Source organism: Drosophila virilis, chromosome 2 (genome assembly GCF_030788295.1).
Source record: "Drosophila virilis strain 15010-1051.87 chromosome 2, Dvir_AGI_RSII-ME, whole genome shotgun sequence".
In the NCBI taxonomy this organism is placed as follows: Eukaryota; Metazoa; Arthropoda; class Insecta; order Diptera; family Drosophilidae; genus Drosophila; species Drosophila virilis.
In genome coordinates, this window is record NC_091544.1 from 32552281 (window position 1) to 32569111 (window position 16831).

Here is a 16831-nt window from a genome sequence, read left to right on the forward strand (position 1 = left end):
ATGGAATCTATAAAAATTGCATGCCATTAACGAATAAAGAAATATATATAAAGATTGATTAATAGATCGCACTATATATCATGAAACAGCCCTATTTTCAACAACAAAATTATGTATCAAAATAACACATCTATATGGAGCAACAACTCTTCTTTTTCTGTAGTTTCTCAGTCTTGAGGAGCGTGCTCCACATGTTATGCCCCCCGCGTCATAAGTCTTAGCAACTGACGCAACTTCAGAACTCTTAGCTTTGCCCCTCTGGCCCATACAAGAACGTGCCGTGGGGACCTTGAAGAAACCAGTTTGCTAGAGAGACATGGCATAGGCATAGGCTTAGCCATTCTAATGTCAATGCCATTGGCCAGACTTGAACTAGACACTGGAGACAGACGACCGAGCGGCGGAATAGTTGATCAGTTATCTGGTTAAACATGGCTAGGCTGTCTACTCACTTGAATCCCTTGTCATCGTCGATGCCATTGACGACTCCATTTGTGTTTGTGACTTGGTCGTCCTTCTTTAAGCCATTTGTATCAACCGGAGAGTTTGCCTTTTCCTTATCATCGTGTGACTGCAATAGACGAACGGGCATATATTAGTTGATACATTTTTATTATATAACTTGAGATCACAGTTTACCTTATCATTATCGTCAAATTTTAAATTGCGCATCCGCGGCTCCAAGCTGGACAAGGGACTCTCCTTGTTGGTGGGTGAGCCGCCCAGAACAAATTCAACCATCTTAACGCATGTTGAATCGCGGGGGCTGTTAGGGAAAAAGGAAAGAAGGGAGCGATTAAAACAAGTTAAGCACCCAACAGACTTAGAATCACGTAAATTAATAACGTTTAAATTGTTACGTATTACGCGTTTCCGTTACGTTACAGCTTACGTTACGTAACGAGATATTTCGGATCTTACATAACTTTAAGCAACGTAATTGCTTGATAGCAAGTAAAACATAAATCCATTAAGGGTTACGTATTACGCAATTGATTACGTTATAGGTTACGTTACGTAATCATATTTTTCCTATCTTACGTAACGTTAGACAACATAAGATAAATTACTTGATAACACGTAATGCATTAATCCTAAAAGGCTAATGCTCCATTGGTTCTTTAATTCAATACGTAAAGGTGTTACGTAATGTTAGACAACAACATAAATATTTCATAACAAGCAAGGCATAATTCAACGAATTAGATTTACATGACGAAATATAAGAGTCTCGCTTAACATTACGTAACGTAACGTAAGCAAATTAAAATCCGTTAAAGTACTCTCACAATATCTCACCTCAATATGCCCGCATTGCCGCTGTTCGAGTTATCAGAAGCGCCGCCATGGGGATAACCACGTGGCCTGGGCGGTGCCAGTATATTTTCGGCCTGTGTGGACCATGTGTGATCCTTCCAAACGGACGAGTGATCGCCAACACCGGGTATCTGCAGAGGATTCAATGGGCCCCCTGGTGTACTGGAGGCGCCACTTTTACCATCCGACTTCTCCCACAGCTTCTTGGCAGTGGATGTGGTAATCTGCAGGAGAGATAGAAAGGAAAAGGTAAAATTAGAAAGCAAATTTCAAATGCACATTTTCTATGGCATTAACGTGTCAGAAGCAGCAGGGCAACCAAGTTTTCCATTTTCCATTTCAGTGGTGCAATTGAATTATTAGCAACATCAATAATTTACCGCAAAAACGCCCACAGGCAAACCCCCACCTTTCCCCCTCCCATCTAAACTGCATGCAAAAGCAGGCGTCCAGTAAGCTTCCTGTTGGGGCACGTCCTACGTTTCCTGCGATTGCTGCGCTGCGTTCTGCTGACTGTGCTGATAACTTTTGCTCGGCTTTAGCAGCTAATGCCACACTGAGTCCGAGTCGTGTCCAGCATTGCAAAGTTTTTATAATCCTCAACTTTAATGCTGTCCCTCCCTCCACCCATTTCCGCTCCACCACTAGTGACAACAATCCTGCAATCCTGCAGCCTGGTGCAAAACGCATAGCTAATGAAATCAAATTAGCTGCAGTTGGGCCTCTAATGAAAACTACGTGACAATTGAATTCGCATTTCAGTAGCAGTTAATTAGGAAACAGCTGATAAACCATAAGAGAACCTCAAATGTGTGATAGGTATATGACCTTTAAGATCTACAACATAGTGTAATATATGATATCTCTATTAGAGATAATTTTGTGATAAACAGAAAAGGAATAAATAGAATAGGGATACTTGAAAAGCATTCCATTCCATTCTGTCTTCATCGGTTCTTACGTAAATTATACGTTAGGTTAAGTGAAGAAAATTATTTAAAAAATTAATTGTCCAACGTTATATTAAGTTGTATATGTAAACATTGAGCGAGCTGTTAAGGTATGTACATAAACACAAGTTGTTTAATTTAATATTAATCTATTAAAATAACTACGCAACGTCTTACGTCTGGTCACGTAACGGAACGTGTAAATAGATATTTGTAAAAAGATATTTACGAAATCCCGCGTATTGTCATTAAAAAGTTCAAAAGGATCATTTTTATCTTTTGCCACATTTAACTAAAGTCCTAAGTTACGTAAGCAAGTAGATACGTAACGTAAGATATGGTTCGATACCACATATGTATTGGGTAAAGTACAACAGTTGAGTGGACATAGGAAACGTAAGCTTAATGCGTTGTCAACATTCCGCCAATGCCTTTAAGAAAGCATAATACAGTTACGTAACGTTTATTTAACGGCAAACGCTTATCTATAGTAGACTTGTTTACAGCGTTCTTGCACAATATTTGGGCCACTGACCTCCAAGCAGAGACCACAGTGCCTTATTTTTTCTAGAGATATAAATCATCTGAGGTAGCCAATAGCGATTGGGCGGGGCGGTGTCACCCAGTCAGGGAAGGCAATGATTCAGAAGCGCATCAAAGACAGTCGCCAGACAGCAGTTAGTTACATTTCTCAAGCTGTAAATCAAGCAACAACTTATGAGAAGCTTTGCCGTTGACAAACTGACACTGCAAGTGCACAATGCGAAAGAAAGGGACGTAGAGATAAAAAGAGACAGTAAGAGAAATAGAGCGAGAGAGAGGCAGACAGTTGGACAGTTGACGGGTTGCTTCATCAGTCAAAACAGCTGCCGCAACTCGAAACCATTTGTGGCAGTTTTGTCTTTGGTCACCAGCGATATTTATTGGCCACTTTTAGAGGGACAAAGAGCAAGGAGCAAGGAGATCGAGAAAGAGAGGGAGAGCGAGAGAGAGAGAGGGAGAGAAATAGAGCTCTAACAACTGCAGCATTTAACACCCAATTAAAGCTATGTCCAAGCGCACTTAAGCTTATATCAAAATCAGATAATAATACTAATATCCCTTAGTCAACCACCTCCACATACACCCCCCGCCCCCGCCCCCACTAAGCTCGAAAAGCTTTACTCTGGGGCCTGGCACATGCGTTAAATTTGCCTAATTAACTTTTATGCTACATGAGTTTTTATTATTGCCTTTCATTCCCAAGGCATTTGCGTTGTCATAATGCGTCAACGCGACGCGTGCCACGTGCCACATGCCACAGTTTCCAGTGTTGCCACATATAGCTGGCAACATCATCTTAAATATTTGATATGCCCATCACCCAGCACATTTACGAGGCAACAGTTGAGCGAAGTCGACGTCGCGAATCCCATGAATTATGCGCAACGAGGCAGCACTTTCCCTTTACCCCCTATACCTACCTCTTTTCGGGAACTTGTCTCCTTGCGAGGAGTTTCGTTTCACTTTTCATTGGGCCCCATCAAAAACGACTTATTCGAATTGAATTTGGAATGTGTAACGCATGTCGGTTAGGCAAAATTTCGAAATTGATTTGATTTTGGCCTCAAATGAAAGGGAAATCTAATGGAAAACTATTATTAAGTGAAAACACATCTTAGTTTTATATATTTAAAGCATTGTACTTTCTTTGCAGTTTGACGCTTAAACTGCGTTTGCAATCCTAGAGTAGATAGCAAAGGGCGGTGCTTGAAATGTACCCGCTAACTTTTAATGTTTAAACCTTGTTGATTGATTATCAATATTAACTAAAAAATTCAACAAGCATTGAACTCGAGCCGGCCTGTGGTAGTTTTCTTGACACATACAAATCCCTTACTCTAATCAATTTCACATCGAATGATGTCTTGTGCCATTGCTTAGAATTTCAGGGCTGCTGAAACACTTTTTAGAGGTGGGCAATGACCACCTTGTGCCAAAAATTTCCAACAAGCCAAGCCCAAAAGTGTCAAAGAAAAACTCTTCCGCGACACAAAGTGATAAACAACCCCAGAAAGGGCACAAATTTGTTTGTTAGCCAATATTTGCGCAGTTCAAAACTATAACTAAAGCAATGCAGACGCGGCCCAAAGGTAAACAGACATTATAGATAACGAACATAAGATACCCTTTCGGCAAAAAAGAAGGCAAATATACGATTCCCTGCTTGGGGAAATATGCCGCCAGGGTAACTGAGATAAACTCTAGAAAATATTAAAATAAAATGCCAAAATATGAGTACTTTATAGTATATGACAATGCACTCATATACCCTATTCATAAGCACAATTTTCAACAACAACTGCTTGGCTAAAAGCGTGAAAGCGTCAACAAAAAAAATGTTGTTGCCAACTGGGCCTGTCGCACAGATTGCTCAAACAATGGCAAGAAAAACAACAACAACAAAGGTGTCAATAAACAATAACGGCAAAAACAACAACAATTTAAACTAGTTTAACGCAACTAAACATTTCATAATAAATAAAAAAAAATATATATATATATATGTTTACGGAGCGTATGCGCAATATGGGTCATCTTTATAGGGAGCTCCACCGTCGCCGCCCGCCCTCCAATCACTCCCACGCAAATATTGAATTAATATTAAAACAAAAAAAATAAAATTAATAAAAAAAATAATTGCAGTTTTTTTATATAAATGGAACAATTAATAAAAATGCGGCGCTTGACAAAAATAAACTAAAGTAAAGAAAGTTCTTTAAACGACAGAACAAAACAAAAACGTGTCCGTCGAATGCTACCAACTGCGTGATACCCTGTTTATAGTGCACGCAAAGCATTTTAAGCCAATAAGAACAAGAGTATTTCGAGTAGCCGCAGATTAAATAAACTACATTTTTCAAGTAGTCCCCACTCAAAACAGAATTTGGTGAGTCGTGTGCTCTGAAATGGGTAATCTAAGAATTTATTCAAGCCCCACCCTTTTTCCCTTTTATTACAGGGTATAAGCTAGAAAAAAATACGCTATTTTAGCATTTTTGGCGCCTTTCATTCAACAGAGCAGCGTGAATAGCCGAAAAGTAAAGAAAACGTTTTGCATAAATTAAAAAAAAATTTTAATGAATAAGCAACAGAAAAAGAAATATCAACAGCAAATTGAAAGACAAGCAAATGAGTCAACAAAATGAGTGGAGAAAAATCAGAAAAGTGAGAGCCACCCCCCTCGCCCCCACCTCACACACACACACACACACACACACGCACACAGTTGAGCTGAAAACGGCTCAAAAGAATTACAAAAACAACCAAATCGTTCATTAACTTGTCCTTGACTGTGAAGAGACAACAACAACAACAACAACAGCAAGCAGAGCGTGAGTGCAAGAGCGAGACTGCAAAAGAGAGGCAGAGTGTGCGAGAGGGGGAGGGGGAGGGCTTGGCGGCACATAGCTAACCGGCCCTAAAAACATGCGTGAGACCAAAAGACAACAAAGCGACGACCAAGAACGTGCGCACAAAGCAAACGAGTAGAAGAACAAGCGACGAACGAGGCGATGCGATGCGGCGCACAAACAACAAACAACGTTAAAGAAAACAGCAGCAGCAAAAGGAACGCAAAAAGAGCGCGAGGCAAAGAGCGTGAGCGAGCGAGTGAACGAGTGAGTGAGAGAGAGAGAGAGAGAGAGAGAGAGACAGACAAGAGGGGGTGGTATAGGCTTGTCAGCAACAACAACAGCATAAAATTTGATCAAAAAACGAGTCGTAAATAAAAGCAGAAAACTGTTTTTTTTTTTTGCTAAATTAAGTTAGCAGTTTTTTGATTTGTTGTTGTTGTTTTTATTCTTCTTCTGCTTCTCCTTGAGTTTCAGGCCTGTTCTGGGGAGTTGTAAATGTTTTTATGATGTGTTTTTTTATCGTTCTTTAGAAAATGTTCAAATTTTATTTTGCAAAATGGAATGCGAATGTGAAAGACATGGTGAAAAAAGAGTGAAAGGATGGACATTTTTTGGTCTGATTCTAATTTTCAATAAATTCCCAATAATAATATAAAGAAATTTTATTGTGGAAATAATACAACATTAACAAAAAAAGAACAACTATTTGAGGTACAAAAACTGCTAATATATTAAGAAAATGATTATAATTTTCGAATTTCATTCCAAAAATAAGGTACATAATTAAGAAATTTGATAATAATAATGAACAGTATATATAATAACAAATAGTATACATAAGAAAAATCACAAGAAATAATTATATTTCAAGAATTTCTCGGTATTTAGCTTTGAAAACTAGCTTCATTTTAATGCACCTATTTAACAAATTGAGCTATAAAACAAGTTTTTTAATTAGCATATACAAAAACATGTCTGAAATGTAATTACGGCCTTCGCGTCAGTCTAATAACCAACAATAACAAAGATACCTTTAAAGCAGGCAACCTCTCAATGAAAAAACCTCTTCAAACCTTTAAATGCATCTATTTAATGGGCAGACAAAATAAAGAAGAATGCTGCGTGGAACTCTGAAGAGGCGTCATAACAAATATAAATAAATTAATGTCTAACAACTACGCACTTGACATATATATTAGACACAAAAAATAAGAGAAAAAAACAAAAACAAGACTGACCAAAAACATTAAAATGTGGCCATATTTTGTGCACGCAAAGCTGTTGACTTTGAATTGTTCGTTTGGGAGTGTAGCAAATAGGTCCCAGTCAGATAATACCCTGTAAAAAGTTTGCTGAATATTAAAAAGAGCAACCCAGGCAAGGGATATGGCAAATAAAACCCTTAATATATACCCGTTATGTATCGACCAAAGCTTAATTTGCTTAGCCCAAATCTAACTAGTAGATAGACTATGAAATACCCTATAGTCTAAAATTTAAAAAATATAAAACGCACATAAGTTTCAAATATATCACTTGTACTTATTTTTGTTTCACAGCCCTTTATGAAAAATAAAATTGAAGTGACGATACAATACCCTGTAAAGCGGAGGATATATGGATATCGATCAAGTTGATAACACCAATATTTAAAAGTTATAGCTATACCCAACATTATCCCAGATATTCCTTTCGAGTATTTAACAATTATGTATATAAGTCTCAAATATACCCTACATTTCCATTATCCAAAAAATTACACTAAAAATATACCCTACACTTCCTTTTCTTTCTACACCAATATTATAATTTCTATATATTTTAATTTTTATATTATAATTTCTATTGATTCCAATCAAATCTAATTAACATTAAGAGCATACACCGACTACTTCATTCAGTAAAAATTGCCGTGCTTTCCAGGGTATCCCACACCCATAAATATTATTATTTTATTCAAAGAGTTGACAAAGTAACAATTTCGCACAAAAAAAAAACTACAGCACAAGTCTCATGGCAAAAAGCATTTAAAACTCGTTCAAGCGTTGTTTAAGGCAAATTGTAAGAGCCTGAGGGGGCCTTCGTAGAGTTGGCTTTTTTTGGAGAATTGAGTAGCCACCTTTCTTCACCTGTCTTCGTTGTGAGCAGGTGCAAAGACCTTTTGCGTGTCGTACAGCAAAAGAAAAGAACAAAAATCAAAGCAATAAAAAAGCAAAGCAAACGACAAAAGCAATGAAAATTCCCTCAGTTGGCAGGAAAAATGAATGTGAAAAATGTCTGACAGTTCGCCCTGTTAGCTTTTGCCCGCAAGAACACGAGTTTGTGCCAATGTGGGCGTGGCATGTCATACCATAAACATGATAATGTTCAGAGCCAACATGTAACCCGATACAACAGCTCGTGTTTATTTTGTAGCAAAGCAGAAATCAAATTTTTGAATGATAACAGGAGGTAACTGCAGATGGCGGGGCGCTGCGAGTGGGAGGGTGTTTGGTTTGGGGGGAAAGTAAAAACCAACCAAATACAGTAACTTCCAACTTAAAAGCGCTTATATAGTAAATATTTTATTTTATCGGATATTACATTATATCCTATCCTCTTCTATCCTATTCTATCATATTCTATTCTATCATATTCTATTCTATCATATTCTATTCTATCATATTCAATCATATTCTATCCTATCATATTCTATTCTATCATATTCTATTCTATCATATTCTATTCTATCATATTCTATTCTATCATATTCTATTCTATCATATTCTATTCTATCATATTCTATTCTATCATATTCAATCATATTCTATCATATTCTATCCTATCATATTCTATTCTATCATATTCTATCCTATCATATTCTATCCTATCATATTCTATCCTATCATATTCTATCCTATCCTATCCTATCCTATCCTATCCTATCCTATCCTATCCTATCCTATCCTATCCTATCCTATCCTATCCTATCCTATCCTACTCTATCCAATCCAATCCTATCCTATCCTATCCTATCCTATCCTATCCTATCCTATCCTATCCTATTCTATCCAATCCTATCCAATCCTATCCTTTCCTATCCAATCCAATCCAATCCCATAAAATCCTATTTAAGCCTATCCAATTCAATCCAATGCTATCTAAGCTTTACTAGCCTCTTGTCTTTTTGATTCTTTCTTATCCATTGTAATAGTAACCTAACTTATCTTATTATATCTTAGACTATCCCATTTTAACGCGCTTTCCCCATTGCCTTTTTAACTAATCGTACCCTTTGCCTCTATTTTCATTCTGAATCCAAAACATTACTTTTGATTTTATGATCAAGAAGGATTTTCTCTGCCTGGTGTTGGAAAATGAATCAAATTTCCAGTACAGTCTCCTGACATAGAAAACACAATATAGAATTTCCAGTTAATTTGAGCGATTAATCATTGTACTAGCTTGTGCATATTTGGGAGGGGTTCTCAATCGATTTTCATCACATATGTGCGAGTGTAAGTGTGTGTGTTTATATCTGTGTGTGTGTGTGTGTGTGTGTGTGTGTGTGTGTTTGTGTTCTTGGCCAAAAAGACAACAAAAGTAAGCGCTGATAAATGCGTTTATTGCGCTTTTCAATCGATGCCGCCTGTGCATATTTATTTGGGTTGCCTTCGCCTCGCACACCCCCTCCCGCCTTTCGCAAAATTGAGGGTAGGGCTGGGATTCGAAATGCGACTTTGCATGCGCAGCTTTTAGTGGAAATGTTTTGCGTTGCAAACAGAAAAATTGGTTTGGAATGAAACTGTTTTGTTTGTGCAAAATGATTCGCACTTAAAACGCATTTCCCCGTTCGCTATGGGATTTATTATGCAACTTTTTGTTATCCATTAAACGTTTTACTTTGATGTTAAGCTGCTTAAAGGTTAAATGAGTCAATTTTAATGTGAAATAGTTCCAATAGTGCGCATTTAAGCTACACTTTCCTCCCGCATACATATATCAAATATTCAAACATACTTTTCGACCCCAATTTGTCGTCCCATTTTGTCAGCGCCAATCTATTTGGCATTTATTTTCAATATTCCTTAAAATGCAATTGCGAAACACTTGATAAGTTTTGGTGCCAAAACTTGGTAGCCAACTTCCAAAAGCTGCGTCCCTCAACTGCATTGCGAATTGGCATCGCAGCATTGCAACCAAAGTTCTAATACTTAACTCAGACACGTGACAATACTTCACAAGTAGACGGAGAAAGAGAGAGACATACCAAGAGAGAGAGAGAGAGAAAGAGAGCAAGAGAGAGTGAAAGAGAATGCACTCAACATAAGCCGCACCCCTTTACCTTGCTTGCAGCCCAACCAGTCGCAATATTTGCAATTTTGTTGTGGTGCTTATTGGATTTGTAGCACGCCTCCTTTGCACCGCCCACAAGTTAACTGTCAGTTCTTTCGTCGTCGTCTTTTGGCACTGAAATCGTTTCCAGCTGTCGTCCACCTTCTCGGTTTGGGGTCCCTTTTTTTCGGTGCCCCTTTTCGTCCTCTGTCTAATACTTCAAATTATTCTCGATGTTCATGTCTACAAATTTATAGCATCATTGCCCTGTCAGTTTCAAGATCGAACGACGAGTTGGGAAAACAAGTCACCAACGATCCTTTAGTAACGAGTATTCGCTTACGAGTAGTTTCTAACGAGTAGTTTCTAACGAGCAGTTGCTAACGAGAAGTTGCTAACGAATAGTTGCTAATGAGTTATTACTAGCAAATAGTTGCCAACTTGTAGTTGTCAACGAGTAGTTGTAAAGAGTACTTCCTAACGAGTAGTTGCTGACGATGATGGGGCGACGTGTGTTTACTAACGAGTGGTTAATAATTAATAGTAGATAGTTTGCTCGGCTCGCTAGTAAAGAGTAGTTGGCAACGAGCTATGCAGAAACAGTCGCAACTGAATAAAAGACTTCTTGACTCCATTAGAAGTGAAGGACAATTAAAAAGTAACTAGTAATTTTAGCGATTAAAGGGCAACGAGTAGATATGATAGATGAATGTGAATAAGAACAAAAATAAAAAAATATATATATCAAAGCAATCTCCATTGAGAAGTAACAAATTGAGCGATTAGTCAATTATTTGCAAGCTCACATATTGGATTGCCATAAAATTGAAACGATTGAATTGTTTTTAGCGTTTATAGTTATTGTCATCATCATTACTGCGGACCACGCCCATTTGCAAGGCATTCGGCTAATCAGGCAACGGGTAAAACGTTGACATCGACCTAATCAACCGTGAAATAGACTAGACAAAAAACAAGGGAGACCCCGATATACACACATTGCACATAATTGAAACCGGAAAATATATATATTTTCATGTAAATTCCTGCTAAAAGAAACCGGTACCTAGCAAAAGGGGCAAACAACATAAAATGTTGTACAATATACAACCCCTCTCTCTCTCTCTCTCGCTCTCTTTTTTTCCCTAGGTTCTGCATTGCCCCCATCGGATTTATACATATATTTGTTTTTTTTTTTTTTTTGAGTTAGGGTTAAACTACGTGAAATTCATATAAAAACAATTGCTCGGGCATAGCAAGAACCGCAAAATGTTTTTATCTATGAAACTCAGGCCAGGCCGACTGAAAGAACAGAAACCCACGGCTGCTGCCAGGCGGTCCGTGGTTGCTCTGGTTGGGGTTGGGGTCGCATTTGGTTGCAAGTGAGCTCAGTGCTATTATCTAATAGCGAAGAAATAAAGCAAACAAAATGGATACACAATTTGGAATATTTACTAAAAATGTTTTATGACTTTTTCTTTTCTATTCATTCCTAGAGCTCGAGTTCTATCTGGCATTAAAACAAGCTCGCTTTTTTAAAAATATATACACAAATTAGTTAATGACGTTCTATCTGTTGTTAAACTAATCAATTTAAAAGCTCGAGCGAGTTGATTAAATTATCGAAAACTACTCAGCGAGTCATTTTATCACTTTATTAAATGTAAATAGTAAAATTGTAATGATAAATTAATTAATTCTATGTTAAAATCACAAAAAAAAACCTAGATAGTCTCCACACCCATTAATACTCTTATACAACAACGATCTATTTCATTAACAAGTAGCTAAAGTAACGAGTGACAGCTGACAAGTAGCGGGAATTAACTTCATTTTTTGGCAACGAGAATATTTTATATATACATAGATAAGAGAAGTAACGAGAGGCAAACTAATTTAAAAAGCTAACAAGTTGTTCAAAATGTGAGCTTAACGAGTAACTCTCTAAAGCAACGAGTGTTGACAGGGAGGTAACGATAAATAACAGTATTAAGAGAGAGTAAAGGGAAAAGAGAGTAAAACACTCAAACTAAAGATAAACTATAAACAAATTATAAGGAGTAAAAACAAATTGCTTATAATATAGACATAATCTAAAGCAACGTGTGCCATCTTAGTAACGAGAGCTAGCGAGTCATTTTCCTGGTGTAATAATCTATGATTAATAACTCAAAGTAGACAATTTAATGCGAATAATCACAGCTGTTAACACGCAAATGTATTTAGAATTGTCCGCTAAAATAGATAAACAAATTTTTGAACAGGTGCAGCTCAACGATTGAAACCCGAGCACACACAGAAGCAATTAACGGATAGCGTATAATTAGACAGAGACATCGATAAACATCTAACAAGTGCTTCCAACTGGAATGCTTAACATCGCGACCGCACGCTGTCTACGCGTTAATTCATCAAAATCAACTCAACTTAAAAGTCGATAAAACAACAAAAATAAATGCGCATAGACTTGCGCTTCTAATCAATCAAAGGTGACAAGCGCCGTAATATTAAAGTAGAAGAGAGCGGGAGCCAATGTTACGAGCTTTACCATTTCCTGTGTGAGTGCAATATCCTCGGCAGTGCGCGCATCCAACATGAAGTCGTGCAGTAGTTTCATCATGAGAAGGCAGGCTGCAATTAACTAAGCACAACGAACGATCCAGAGAGCGAGAGTTTCTGATTCCAGACAGCGAGAGCGAGAGATGTAGAGTCGAACAGAACACGCCAAGGTAATGGAACACACGAATACACACACACAAAACACGTTACACAGGCTTCTTTTTTTTTTTGTTGTAGTCGTTGTTGTTGGTGCTTAATTTATTTAGCCTTATTTATGATTTATATGTACATGAATTTCGATATTGATTTCGACTTTTCAACAACTTTAATAATTGAAGAGCATCAGCTGCGCTTTTCACATAACCAACACGAACACACGCTACCATATACACATATGTATGTATAACAAAACGTTGCAAGCATTTACAGCATTTACAATTTTATTTCACGCAAAAAAAGCTTGGGGTAATTTTTCACGCGCTCGATTGTTTGTTTGCACTCTCTTTTAGCCCCGCAACCGGCGCACATGCACACACACACACACACACACGCAATAAAAAACGTGCTTAACGATCGCAGACGAGAACTCCACTCAAACAAACGGACGGATGGGGGGCCTGGCGAAAATTATACAGCATGCAGACGAGTCAACTGTTGCGGCCAAACTGAAAATTCTACGCGGTCGCCTGCTGCTCCGTCGGCAAAAGCGAATCATGGCAAATTGCGAACAGCAAAAGAGCATGAAACAAAAAGAGTGCGAGCGCGAGAGAGCAGCGGTATAGCAGCTGTTGCTCGCGGCTCTTAGCAATAATACATAACACACATACATGTGTATTTACATACATTATCGGCGGCAATTTATGCTGCCCAGGCAGCAACGTCAACGTCGACGTTAACGCTAATGAGAGAAGACCCCCAAAGCTTCAAGCCGGCTGCAGTAGATCCCCTCTTCACACAACACACGTGTGCCGAAGTTTTTCTATTTTCTCTTTGCCTGCCTTTGTACGTGACATTTGTTGTGCGTGCATGTGTTTGTATGCGTGCACGTTAAGCCTCATTTGGCATAGTTTTACGTAATGTGAGTGGAAAGAGAACCAACTATTGAGCGCAGCTCAACTGACGCTTTTGCTGTGTGGGTTGAGCGCCCCTCTCACACCGATTGTACTCATTTGCTTGTGTGCTGCGATCATGATTTGACAGTGCGTCGTCTGTCTTAAGCAGCTGTTTGCTGCTTGCAGAAAAAGAAGAAATAAAAGATGAAAGTGAGGCCAGCTGTGAAACATTCAAAGCTTTTTATCATACATAGCTTGTGAGCTTTATCTGTAGAACCTTTTTAGTGCAAACTGAGTGAATTAACTAATAATCAACACTTTTGTAAGGGTAGAGTGGCAATTAAAATCATTTGACTCAGTCAGCGGGCGGCAAAACTAATAACAAATTAATTTGTCAAGCAATTGGATGCTGCACTTAAAATGTTTATTTAATTAATGCAGATAATTGGGGACAGTTAGAGAGAGTGAGATGCAAATATAAACTGTGCTTTAGCTATGCGACATAGATGATAAAAGAAGCATATGCGGAGAGAGCAAGTGAGTGTGTGTGAGAGCGAAGAGAGTAACTAAGCCAGCTAGCCGGTAATGCAAATCAATCAATCGAAGGCACCGACTGCGACGTCGCCGTCGACTGCAGCACTTTTTCGCACGCTCGTTAAAGGCAACAACAAATAATCAGTGCATTAAGCGGGGTGAACTTTTGTATACCCTTTATGTGTCCCAGCTGTGTAATTTTATATTATTTATACTACTTCCCAAGTTGTTATCGTAAAACTTGCGTTTATTTCACACTAAATTTCAACAAATTTAGATCTTCATTAATGGGGTTACACGCCTATACACTTCCTATAATAATCATTAACTGATATGATATATAACCGGTTTAGTTCTCTATAGAATAGAATTTATTATCTCATCTCTCGCAAGAGCAGGGCTTCTTTGGATTATCAATGCAACCGGCAGGCGTTGGTACTTGGAAGCCACCCACAAGAAGTGGACCGTGGTTTTCGTCATAGATGGCATAATAGAAGGGATGATCCGCAAAAAAATTGACGGGCGGGGGCGGATTTCGTGGTTTACCCCTGACAATAGAGACAACCGGTTCGCCCAAGGGCTCTACCTGGTTGCCCTCCTCGTTGAACTCGATGTATGCTTTGTGGAGAATTTTAGAGACTTTTAGCACTTGATTCGTTTCCAACATTTTGCCGAGTTCGGCTTTGTCAATGAAAACCTTTTTCACTCCTAACTCCATGAAAAGGGGCGTCAATTCCTGTTCGAATTCCGTTGCAAATTTTGGCAACTTTATATTGACTCGCCTTAGGGTGAGCATTGAAATAATATTCTGCAGAGGTTTTCCGGATAATATTGCCAATAGATTCTCCAGACCCGTTTTCCGGTTGGGCAAAACTATAAGCATTTGTAGTTCTGTATTTCTAAAGGTTAAGCGTAGACCTTTCGCGTCGAGGTCCTTCAATTCCGCGTAATAGTATTCATGAAAGACATTCATCATGTTCACTTTGACTTTGTTCTGGTCATCCATGTAAAAGAATTCTCTGCGAGTTGCCTTCGGCTCGAATCGTATACTCCACTCGGCCTTGAAGTGGGTGGCACTGATGAGAACCATGCGGGTGCTATCGTCAAGGATCTCCGGACTGACCTCATCCTTGATTAGATGATTCATTTTGGTGTCAACCCACTCGTTTATGGTGTTTGCAGCATCTATGTTCTCAGAGAAATTAATAAGCTCGGGCTCCGAATGAAAGTTCTCTGTCAGCATATTGTGAAACTCCTGACGTATCTCATAGTTGTGCATTAGATATATTTTGTAGGCCATGTGCAGCACGCTGGACTCCTGATAAGAGCTCAAAGTATTATGAAAATCCTCGGCTATCTCCGTCTCATCTCTAGAGGTAAACCCAACACTATTGTCTAACTCCTGGGCAGTCGTAGTCCCGTCCTCAGCGCCCAATCGCAACATTCCCAGGCAGGTATGTATGGCGAGGGGTGCGCATATGAGATTCTTACCGGGATTGAAGATAAACAATTGATTGAAAAGATTACTTGAGAATGCACTTAAAACATTGAAGGAAGTTCTGGTTCCATCATCTTCGTCCATATTAAATTAGATTGTTATTAATAGGTCGTGTAACCCTCTAACATCGAATTAAAATAAGTGTAATTATATTGGAATAAAACACAAACTAGACATGTGAAAAATTTAAAAATTTTAAATCCTATGTCAAATATCTGATGTAAACACCCTTCAGAGCAATAAAAACCAACGATATAATTTTTAAGGTATCTTGAGGACCTCATCAGTAACAGGAGGTATCCCCTTTAAAGCTATTCAAGTTTAGACTCTCTAGACTGGGATTCCCTTTAAATCCTACAGGTTATATATGCAATTTCTTTTGGTTGCTAATTACAGGGTATTATAAAGTATCTACCAGTTCCGCAATTACTTTGCTTGCTGATTACAGGATATCTTCCAGTCTGTCATTGTGCCGATCAAGGCCTTCTGACCGAGTACTGAGTATCTACTTGTCCAGCACTCTATTGACAAGAGTTTTTTTTTCTGAGTACACGGTAACTCTTAGTTAAGCAGATTCTTAACTGAAACTTTTTTTTAATTCAGAACAGGGTATGCCTTTGAGTAGGGTGGCTTGTGCTCTCTTACCGATTGCAAGGTATCTTCCAGCTGATCACTAACTTTCCTAGCTATTATTCTCTTGTCCCGTGCTGTGGCTGGAAAATTGCAGGTAACAGGCAAACATTTTCGCTAATTGGCAACCGCGCGGCAGTCCAAAAGAAACGGCAAAAAGTGCGCTGACGGCAGCGCCAACTGCGACTGCGGCGTTTGTTCAATTAGAAGCGAAGCACAAGCACACAGAAGGGGGGGTGAAGCAAAATGTGAGGCACGGCAAACATAGCAAAGACTTCACTGCGTGCAGTGTGTGTGAAATTAGAGAGCAAAAAGAAGAATAAGCAGCAGCAGAAGCAGCAGCAGAAGCAGAGCAAGCGCAACAACAGCTAATTGTTTTACTCAAGTCCAGAAGTGATAAAGTTAACAAGTGTAATAATGATAATTATAAACCGAAACAACTTGGCAATCTGCGGAGGGGGGGCAAGTGGGTGAACAAACGCTGCACAAATTTGTGGCAAGTGCAACTGTAATTAGGCAATTGGCTTAACTCTAGTTGAAGTCATAGATTACAAAAATTACAAGCCCCCACTGTAGTCCGTT

At 38.6% G+C, this 16831-nt stretch overlaps 2 protein-coding genes across 9 annotated transcripts in view; both read right to left on the reverse strand.

The window, feature by feature from the left end:
• pum (pumilio) overlaps nt 1-16831 on the reverse strand; it is a 231356-nt gene that overhangs the window by 201395 nt on the left and 13130 nt on the right. For 6 of the 8 annotated variants that reach the window (XM_070207245.1, XM_032433662.2, XM_070207247.1 and 3 more), the window contains exons 4-6: nt 1300-1541; nt 640-766; nt 453-571 (exon numbers count right to left, since the gene is read on the reverse strand). In XM_070207245.1, coding sequence (XP_070063346.1) covers nt 453-571; nt 640-766; nt 1300-1541 — 488 coding nt within the window. Of the gene's footprint in view, nt 1-452; nt 572-639; nt 767-1299; nt 1542-12524; nt 13183-16831 lie in introns of those variants that run through there. The other 2 variants (XM_015170297.3, XM_070207248.1) reach the window with 1 other exon arrangement.
• Nucleotides 14339-15807, reverse strand: LOC26530354 (serine protease inhibitor 42Dd). Its single transcript, XM_015170753.3, has one exon. It carries the CDS (start codon nt 15701-15703, stop codon nt 14501-14503), a length of 1203 nt encoding a protein of 400 aa, XP_015026239.1. The 5' UTR covers nt 15704-15807; the 3' UTR covers nt 14339-14500.